The sequence below is a fragment of the Zingiber officinale genome, chromosome 9B (genome assembly GCF_018446385.1).
Source record: "Zingiber officinale cultivar Zhangliang chromosome 9B, Zo_v1.1, whole genome shotgun sequence".
Classification (NCBI taxonomy): Eukaryota; Viridiplantae; Streptophyta; class Magnoliopsida; order Zingiberales; family Zingiberaceae; genus Zingiber; species Zingiber officinale.
In genome coordinates, this window is record NC_056003.1 from 19,324,208 (window position 1) to 19,334,765 (window position 10,558).

Genomic DNA, 10,558 nt, shown 5'->3' on the forward strand with positions numbered 1-10,558 from the left:
ATCATCATTTTTCAATAAACTATTTATATTATAGTTCTGGTCATCAATTCTAAAAAAAATTTGCAATATGAACACATCCTATCCAACACCCACATGCATAACGCCATATGTTGCGTCCATAAAGTCAAAGTTAGCTTTCCTACCAAACAAACACTTTGCCAATCAACGAGTTCCGTCATTGTTCTCTCATCTACAGGAATCCTTCCGTGCAAGCTTCAATTGAGGGGGGCATCATGAAACCATCCGTCTTCAATTTTACTTTTTTTGACGTTGCAATTCAACGGATCCTACTCTTTCAATCAGTCACCACCATCATCCTAAATCACTGGAGTGTTTCGAACTATTAAAAAAATCATGTTGCACATTGCACATTAAGCGGTTGAGACGGTCTCGGGGTGCCAAGTGGCAGGACCTCAAAATGAGGTGCCGTGAAGCAACTTTAAAAGACTTCAAAATTGTCAACATCATGAGTGGACAATTCTCACAATCGGAAACAAATAGTCTTACATTTCATAAAAGAAAAGAAGAAAATAACCAATTTGAATAGGATCAGGATCAAAAGATTCCTCCACATAAGATGTTATGGAACTTATAATTTTTTAAGAGGTTCGACAGAACTTTCAAAGGCTGAGGCAGAAGGAATTTACACCTTAAAGAGTTCTGACTTCCATTGTTGACTATTTATAACACTTTTTCGAAACGCTAAAGCAGAATGAGAACTTCACTAAACAAAATACATGCTGAAAAAAAACCAGAAACTCACTTAAGAAAATAAGTGCTTCATAGTTATGTCTTTCAATACATGCTTTATAGTTATGTCTTTCTCAATGATATGAAAGAGGCTTCCTCACCAAAAAGAAGTACATTGGCGTGAAGATCTCCATCCTGCAATACTCGAACAAAAGAGAGTGCCAATGCATAAGATTTAATAATTTGTCACAAAGAAAAAATGCATAACATAATTAAGTAGTTTTGATTATGCTGGCATCACCACTACTCATCATATGCAATATATATATTTTGCAGCATGATAAGTTTTATTTACCTTCCTCCTGCCACAAGTCCCTCAGCTGCCTTTTCAAGAAATGATGAAACTCTGTTGCTTCCTGACGGGGCAATTCTGACAAATTCCAATGTCTTAACCTGCAAAGTAGGATGGCATCTACTGTAATAAAACATAGTTTGAAATGTAACAAAACCTAGAAAATAGAAAATAGAAAATAGAAAATATTGTACCATTGTTCTCGTAATAAATCGGCCAAAAGCTGTCAAACGGAAGCTAGTTATCGAAAACCGACTTGTATCCAGAGGCAAATACCAAGGTACAGGAGAATCGGATGCAAGATCCTTCTCCCATATAACCTAAAAGGGAACATGATGAGTGCACAAATGATGGCCAACAAGGTTATACGAATATAAGAAGCCACATTTTTTATTTACCTCAAACCCTGCAAGCTTCAAAGCATCAAGACATTGTCTTGTAGTTCTAACATCAGGAAGTCCATTACCAAGTTCGGTTTCAGCCTTGGCTTTTTTGTGGCTTTCATTACTTGGATTGTAATGGTCAGTCATGCACCACTCATATGCGGCAAAGTACTGACCAGGCTTTAACACTCGGTAGATCTCCTTGTAGCAGCCAACCTTGTCAAATCAAATTGAAAACCATTCATAAGTCATAAGAATGCCTGCAAAAATGAGAGAAGTGGATAGAACTACATACCACATCTGGAGCATGGCAAGTTGCTTCAATTGCATAGACTGCATCAAACGTGTCATCAGAAAATGGCATTTTCATGAAGTCAGCCTGCACTTCACAAGAAACAATAAATAGAACATTCAGACCATAATTTTTTGTTCTGAAAGAGATGTGCTTCCTGTGCAAAATACTCTTCTCAAATTCAATTTTTGTTAAGATAAGTTTATAAGATAGCAAAAATGTTCATCAGCGCTCCTCTAAGGACCATGATCAGAAATGCATATGATGAGAAAAAAGGAAACAAAAATATCTGAAATGCCAAAATGCATAACTAGAGGATAGCAGAAACCTTGACAAATTCGCATGATTTGGTTAATCCTGCTAAGTGGTTGAGCTCCTGCAGAACAGCATATTTGTTAGAAAAAGGCAAGCAATAAATGAATATTAATTATGTGAACGCAAACTAAAAGACTTCTGCAAGCTTTATTAAGTTGCACAAATAATGGGAAAACCATGTCCACTTACCGTTCCTCTCGAGATCTGATACTCGTTGTTGTTTAACCCTGTAATGGATGTTGAGCTGCAAAATTCGCATGCATTGTGTTGTTAAAGTTGGACCAAACTACTTTGGCAAATGTTGCACTAATAATATCAACTCGCAGTCACAATTCCATACAGAACACTATGCAAGTACATGCCAATTATTTTGAGTTTTTAACTATAATTTGATTATATCAATGAAGATAGTTAAGTCATAAATCTAATAATTTGGATTCTCATATGCATATCCTTGTCTGATTGTGCATGATAGGTGTAATAGTGGAAAGCCAACGAGCCTTTGCCTTCTATTATGATAGAAAGGCAAGGTTGACTTTGAATCCAGCTAGAACATAGAGAAGATGTTTACATCTTTTCCTATGATTCACTCACTGCCCAGTTCATTCCAAAATAACAAAATGAAATAGAGATTATGAATCTTCTTCATTTCTAGTAACAATACATTCAATGGATTTGTCAGTGCAGATCATTTTCAAGTAAACACGTACCTGAATCTAGCAATCTCACGTAGAGGCCCACCAATTCCGCAGCCTACATCCAGGACCTAAATCACAAATGAACTCAATAATTGCGGCTATAAAGTTGCAAGCATCAGAAATAATCAACCAAATTCAGGAATTGTACAAAAGACTAATACCTTCATCCCAGGTTTCAACCCCAATTGCAGCGCAAGGAAGTGCTCGTGCCTCTTAATGCTTTCGCGCAGTGACTCTCCTTTCCATCTACATATATTAAACTTAAAAATCAGAATTTCAGGTAAGACTAGAAAGCATGAACAAAACGGGTTTCTAGGCAAGTTTTATAATCCTTCTCCAATCTCCACTATCATTGGATATTTTAGGGATTACTGCCAATAATAAATAGCCGATAGTACCTACCTAGTAGCAAAGTGAAATGATTCCCCCCAACCAAACTCATAGAAGCTAGTGGCAAGATCATAATACTTGTTTACCTGAGATGCATAAAAGAAAATACAAAACATCACTTGTCAGATAATATGTGATAAGAGTATTTATTGCAACTATAGATGTCTGATTTTGGGAACAATAAATATATGACACTTGATGACCAAATAAATGAATACTGATAACAAGAATAGTCACATGGTTAACACCTGAATTCTCAACCAAGAACCAAATTCATATCCAAAAACAAAATTATTTAACAACCAGACACTCAACTTTCAAGTACTGTAACAAATTGTAAATGTAAATAATAAGGCAAATTAAATTTACCGTTATATGAAACCTACCATATCAGAGTAGTTTGATTTTCTCAATTCTTCCTCCCCTCCATAAGAGGCATGGTAATTTTCATACCTAATGCAGCAACCATCAAGCATTCATATCAATATATCAAGTGGATTTTGAGTTTTGGCCTTATGGATATTAAAGAAATTGAATTCTACTGAGAAAAAATAGTCTAGTATAAGTGAAACAATAGGGGTGAACACGGAACTAATCTAAAAGAAAAGGGTTTCTTTGTTCTGCATCAAAAGCCTGACCAGAGATTTGGACTGATATCTATTTATGGATCAAATAAACATGTAGTGGCAAGAATCATATAAAAATTACATGATAGATTACAGTGCAAGGAAAGTACTTTGTCAGCAAATGAATCCACCACAACTAAGTAATTTACATTTATATACAGTTATTGATCATGAGAGACTGGACACAATGTTATTATCAAAAGCCTAGTGCAAGGGCACTACAAAAATCAGACCAAGATAATACACTCTTGCTTGCTAAAATAAATTAGCTCAAGATCCATATATCACACTTATTGAATCATCTAGTTCCTCCACAAATGCTAGAAGATGTATGGTTCACCTCTCATTCCATCTTAATCATAAGACCGCATGTGAAATAGACTCATGTAACAACTCAAACTAGAGAACAGCCGGCAATTAGAAGATTGCAATGTGGAAGATCAAGGAATCTCAAATCTCTTGTTTATAAAATAGAATGAAAAGTTGTGATAATAAACTTTTAGTAAAATGAAAGCTCCAAGTGTGCTTCAAATTTAAGGAATAATTTTAGCCGCAAGAGCAACAGGCAAGGAGCACAAAGGCTAAGTATAATGATTCTAGATTGCTGCTTATTCCATCAACGAATGCCTAAAAAGTGATCTAGAGGGTTGGTTAATGTTGCTTTGCACTTACCTATGATGGAACACCACCACCACCACCACCACCACCACCACAACAACAACAACAACAACCAAGCCTTATCCCACTAGGTGGGATCGACTATATGGATCCTTTTACGTCATTGAGCTATAGCTCCTACTATATCATCATCTATACTTCAATAAATTTTATCTTATTTTATTGTTGCTAACCAAGTCTTTTTTGGTCTTTCTCTTCCTCGTTTGATATGTGTGTTTTGTCATAATTTCACGTAGCCTAACTGGAACATTTATTTGTCGTCTAAGTACATATCCATAATATCTTAAACATGTCATTCGGAGTTTTTCCTTAATAGATACAACTCTGACTTTCTCTCTAATGCTCTCATTTCTTATTCTATCAATCCTCGTATGTCCACACATCAACCTTTAACATCTTCATCTCTGCAACTCTCATTTTCTGCTTATGTACTCAGTCATAGCCCAACATTCGACTCTATATAGCATAACAAGTCTAACTACGGTTTTATAGAACTTTCCTTCAAGTTTTAGAGGTACTTTATGGTCACATAAAACACTCAACGCTCTCCTCTATTTCAATCATCCTTCTTATATTCTATGTAAGACATCTCTCTCAATCCCTCCATTAATCCTAAATATTTAAAGCTCTCAGTTCCGGACAACTCATCATCTTCTATCTTAAAAATTATCTCATTACCTCTAATATTGCTAAATTTAAACTCCATATATTCTATCTTTATTCTACTAAGCCTAAAACCTTTCCCTTCACGTGTTTTCATCTACCAAAATAATATCATTTGGATGCAACATGCACAACGGCACTGTGTCTTGAATGTGTGTTGTGAGTTCCTCCATAATTAATGTAAAAAGATAGGGGCTTAGAATTGATCCTTAATTAACCTTATCTTTATTGGAAATATTCCAATTACTTTGCTTGAAGTCTTTACTCTGATCTTAATTAGTTCAATATATGTTACGCTAACACCTCTATTTTTTAGAATTCTCCATATAATTTCTCTTGGAACTGTATCATAAGTTTTTTCTAAGTCAATGAATACCATGTGTAGATCATGTTTTTGCTTCTGATATTTTTCAATTAGTTGTCAGAGAAGATGTATAGTTTCTAGTGTTGACCTTCTAAGCATAAACCTAAATTGATTTTCAGTCATCGTGGTCTTCTTCCTTAATCTTTTTTCTATTATTTTTTCTCAAAGTACCTCTGATGGAAATACAACCGACCCCACCTAGTGGAAAAAGGCTTGGTTGTTGTTGTTGTGTTACCTTTGATGGAAATACATTCAAAATTTTCAGATAATTGTAGAAAAAATGGATATTTGAACCGGGATAATTGAAAGATGGAAAGCTAATTCCATCATTATGTCCTCCCATGGTGAAAGGGAGCACTGCTTAGGTTCATAGAAGCAGAGCTAACAAGAATCATAAGGATAATGTGAAAGTAACAGTTTTATTCATCAAGTTTAATCAAAGTTGAAGCAAGACTCCAACTCTTTGATCCTCTGGCTAAAAATGGTCAACTATATGTTCATCTTCTAAATTAATCATCCACGTGGTGTTTCTAATGGTAGTCTGGTGTATTGCAAGACACTAAGTATAGAGCCGGATAAAGTGAAATTCAAATATAGAGAAGAGAAAATATAAGATATTGATTTAAAACAAGTCATAGAAGACTGATTAGCAATTAAAGGGTGACAACAGAAAATCCCACGAGCAGGAGCGCAGCAGATAATGGCTCTCGGGCACCTAGTGATGAGAAGACATCAGCTTGGATGTATTTGTTTGAAACCAACACATGAATCGAGTAACTATCTACATTTGTGTTTGAAGGTTGAGATTAAAATACACATCTATGCTATTTAATCAAACATGATCATTATTGTGTCATTAGATTAAAGAAAGAATTGGTCGTAATCATAAGACACAATAAATAGAGAAATATATACTGTTGGGCAGCAGATTGAACGTCTTCCTTCTTGATCTTGCCTCCGACTCCTAAAGCGAGATCCAAAGCCCCAGATTTCGACATCTTGCAGTCAACTTTCAATGTGTTATACAAAAAAAAAAAAAAAATATAAAGGGACTTAAATAACCAAAAGCAAGGCAGACAGATACATGTAACAGATTTTAAATGGGCCAGGAAAGATCAGAAAATTCAAAAAAGGACGACAGCATACAGAAAATAAATACCAAAAGAAGGCCGTAAGAGGAGAAAACGACAAAATCGGCCAAACTACTGATGGATGGTAAAAGAGTAAAGGTTCCTTACGGATCAGCATTTACTTCTCATCTAAAAAATATACAAAAACGTAATCATCGAATCATTTTTTTTCTCAAAGAAGTATCACAGGAAACAAGAGATGCCGTGACGAAGCGATCGAAAGAAAATGAAAAAATTACACCGACTGAAGAGAAAGATCTCAGAAGCGACGGTAATCGAATCCCATAGTCCCAGAAAAAAAAAATTAAAAAAAAAAAAGGACCACTGCTGTCACCAATGTCTCCTGGTTTCGCTGGCCTTGGCATCAGTGATGACGAAAATGAGGAGTGAGGATAACAAAAGAACCAATGCAACAGAAAAGCAAGGACCCTGATTCCGATCGATGAAAACTAGGCAAAACATACCGATTAAGAAAGAATCGGGAGGCAGGAGTAAGCAGCTCACCTCCGACGAACTGGGCGGGGGCGAGAGGCAGGCCGAGACGATATCGGGCAGTACTGGCGTGGTAATAATATAGAGGTAGGAAAGCGTCCCATGTTATCGGCCCAGGTGGGTGGGCCCATCCGATCTGGGCCGACAAGCGACGTGGGATCGCTGTGGTCTCCCGCCCCTGATCACTGTGTAGATCCAAACAGACTGCAGTAATATACTTCGATGCCCCTCATAAGCGCAACTACAAGTGAAGTTCCAAACAGCACGGAAACCGGAGAAAAAATATCGGGAGCAAGGAGTAATAAAATTAACAGAGTGCAGTAATACTTCGATTCAGGAAGTAATAAAATTAAATATTTTTAATATTCTCATTAAATTATTATGTATCAAACATCAAAATGTCTATTTTATTCATCTATATCACCCATTTATTAATTGAGTAAGTATTTTAATAGCAAAATAAAATTTTTAAAATATATTTTAATGTTAGGGGATACTTTAAAAAATTTAATAAACAAATGAGTATAGAAAAACACAATATTAATAGTTAGATTAAGACGAGTGAGAAATGAAAATGACCCAACAGCTAGATCGTTTTAATTATGAAAAGGTCATGGTAGTAGGTAGCGAGTGGGACACTATCATAAATAAGAGAAAATTAGAATAAAAAGAGACTTCATATACGAATCTTATGAAACTCTTCTATTTTATTAATTATCTATGATTAGAAGTTGTAAATCCTAATCCACATAAATTCTAAAAATCAAATAAGAATTCCACTAACAAAGTGAATCTTATGAAACTCTTCTATTTTATTAATTATCTATGATTAGAAGTTGTAAATCCTAATCCGTATAAATTCTAAAAGTTGAATAAGAATTCCACTAACAAAGTATATTGATGTAGTTTCAACTATTAGCATGACATGATATAGTAAATACATAAATAACGATAAAGAACTTGATTAAAAAGTTATTATCCTTATCCTATAGCATCATCTGCTTGATCCTTGAGAAAGAAGATGAATTGGAAGTAAAAAGATGGTCTTCTAAGGGAATTAGGATGATAACACAACAAACCTTCATCAATGGGGAATAAGGGTTCTATCAAGATACCCTAAACTTTTGGGGATCAATCCTTTATATAGGAATTTAATCCGTTATCAGCTCATAGATGATAACTGATACGGCTAAAAGATTCTACACATTCAACTCACATTCAATCCCCCAAAATTCAATAAACTTAAGTTAGATCACTTTAAATGGGTTCAATGTATATCCCCATATGCAAATTATATATAAGTTCACTTAAGAGAGATAATATCTAATAATTTTCTACATGGGCTATATGTGATGTACATATGACATACAAATATAACTTTAGTTGATATTAAATTAAATGATTATAGAATATCCCTATAAATAATTTGGTCAACTAATTTCATTGATATATGACTAAAGAGGTCATAGCTACTATATATGTATGCAACAAGCCCCAAATACCAATATCATTAATGATATAGATTAAGATGTGGATGTATAGTATGAAAATTACATAAAATGTGATCAATGCATGTCAATTTTCAACTGATCCTAAGTGACTCAAAAGGATCTGATCATATATATAAATACTTTTATGCTAAATTGCAATTGCAAATCATGATCCAAACTTTATTATTCTAAATGGAATCTATAGCATATTTGTAAACACTAAATGTAGAGTAGTAGTAAATCATGATACTTTATTTCAGAGTGTCAAACAAACAGATAGAATTTCCATTAATATTTTGAATTTTAAGTACGTATAATAATCAAAATAAAATGTTTATCTTTACTAACATAGAGCAATAAAAATAAATACAGACTCCCATTAGATGAGTACTTCTTCCAAAAGAACTCTTATATCTATAACATGAGCATGAAACATCTTAGACACCAAACCCTTAGTGAGTGGATATGCTAACATGGAATCTGTACTAATATGCTCTATCATGACCTGACGATTCTGAACTCTTTCTATAATAGCTAGAAATTTGATGTCAATGTGTTTTGATTTTGACAAACTGCGGTTGTTCTTGGTATAAAGTTTTGCGGCTTTATTATCACAGTTGATTCTCAATGACATATTAATGTCATCAACAATATGAAATGCGGTGATAAAATTCTATAGCCAAATCTTGTGATTGGATGCTCTGTAGCAAGTTATCAACTATGCTTCATAATAAAAGTAGCTACTAGTGTCTGTTTGACACTCTTCCAAGATATAGTCCCTCCAATAAGTATGAAAATATAGCCTGAAGTGAACCTCCTCTTATCCAAGGATCTAGCAAAATCAAAGTTTGAATATTCAATCACCTCCACTTTCTAGTGTGGCAGTCCTAGGTTACTTACATATTTGCCTAAGATTCCCACTATGAATGTTATATCAGGTCGTGTACAAATCTATGCATACATGAGACTTCGTATAGTTGACACATAAGAGATTTATTCCATTTTCTTTATTTCAAGGTCAAGTCATGGATACTGCTACAAACTAAATCTATCAATTCTAGACATAGGAGTGACACCATGTGCATAGTTTTGCATGTTATACCTTATAAGCACCTTTTAAATATAGGTCTATTGTGAAAGTTCAAGAATGTCTCTTGAACGATCATGACATATCTGTGTGCATAAGACAAAGGATGTTTCGCCAAGATTTTTTATTTCAAAAATACTAGATAAAAATAACTTGGTTTCATATAGTAGACCCTTATTATTGATCACAAGCAATATATTGTCTATATACAGAACAAGTATAACAAACTTTCTTTCATTAAACTTGACATATATGCACTGATCAACAGGATTTCTCTAAATCTAAATGAAATGACCACTTGATCAAATTTTAAGTATCATTGACGGGACACTTGTGTAGGATCGAAAGCGCTAGAGGGGGGTGAATAAGGCTCATGGCTTTCATGTTCGTTTAGGAAAATTTTAATTAAATACACAGCGGAATAATAAAACACAAACACAAACGTCAAGGGTTTTACTTGGTTTGGATCCTGTGGCGACTCCTACTCCAAGGTCCACTCTTGTTGAGCATTTACTTCGAGCAATCACTATCAATTTGGAAGTTGTAATTTAAAGTACAATATAAATGAAAAACTTATACCAATAAATAAGGAATTAGTAAACTTGAAGCTTCTAGTCATCAGAATCAAGTTGCAACTTTATCGGATCGTCATTTGAGCAGCACACGGAAGAAAGATTGCATTTCAGGTGTTGTTCTTTGCTAATGCTCGAGACAGGCTTATATAGCCTATTGAGGGCTCCCTCAACAGCATGGAGGGCACCTCTAACCCCTCCGGATCCACAGCGTGGATAAGCTCCGCTTCTCTTGCAGCCTATCCGCCCAAGGGCGCCTCCAAGCCCATAGAGGGCACCTTCCATCCAGCATCCAGGGCGCCCTCAGGCTCCATGGAGGGCGCCCTTGGCCTGCTT

The 10,558-nt window shown here is 34.9% G+C and overlaps 1 protein-coding gene across 3 annotated transcripts; it reads right to left on the reverse strand.

The window, feature by feature from the left end:
• Positions 1 to 563: 563 nt before the first annotated feature.
• On the reverse strand, positions 564 to 7,228 carry LOC122024007 (cycloartenol-C-24-methyltransferase 1-like). Of its 3 annotated transcripts, none has more exons than XM_042582490.1 (13): positions 7,086 to 7,228; positions 6,367 to 6,449; positions 3,507 to 3,573; positions 3,133 to 3,206; positions 2,892 to 2,976; positions 2,743 to 2,798; positions 2,222 to 2,276; positions 2,046 to 2,093; positions 1,721 to 1,804; positions 1,441 to 1,641; positions 1,237 to 1,362; positions 1,046 to 1,143; positions 564 to 885 (listed from the first exon to the last, which is right to left on the reverse strand). In XM_042582490.1, the coding sequence occupies exons 2-13, from the start codon at positions 6,447 to 6,449 to the stop codon at positions 825 to 827; spliced, it is 1,038 nt and encodes a 345-aa protein (XP_042438424.1). In that variant the 5' UTR covers positions 7,086 to 7,228; the 3' UTR covers positions 564 to 824. The 3 variants fall into 3 exon arrangements, with proteins under 3 accessions (XP_042438424.1, XP_042438426.1, XP_042438425.1); XM_042582492.1 differs by having other exon boundaries at positions 6,367 to 6,460; positions 7,086 to 7,219; XM_042582491.1 differs by lacking the exon at positions 7,086 to 7,228 and adding an exon at positions 7,046 to 7,068.
• Between the last annotated feature and the right edge of the window lie 3,330 nt (positions 7,229 to 10,558).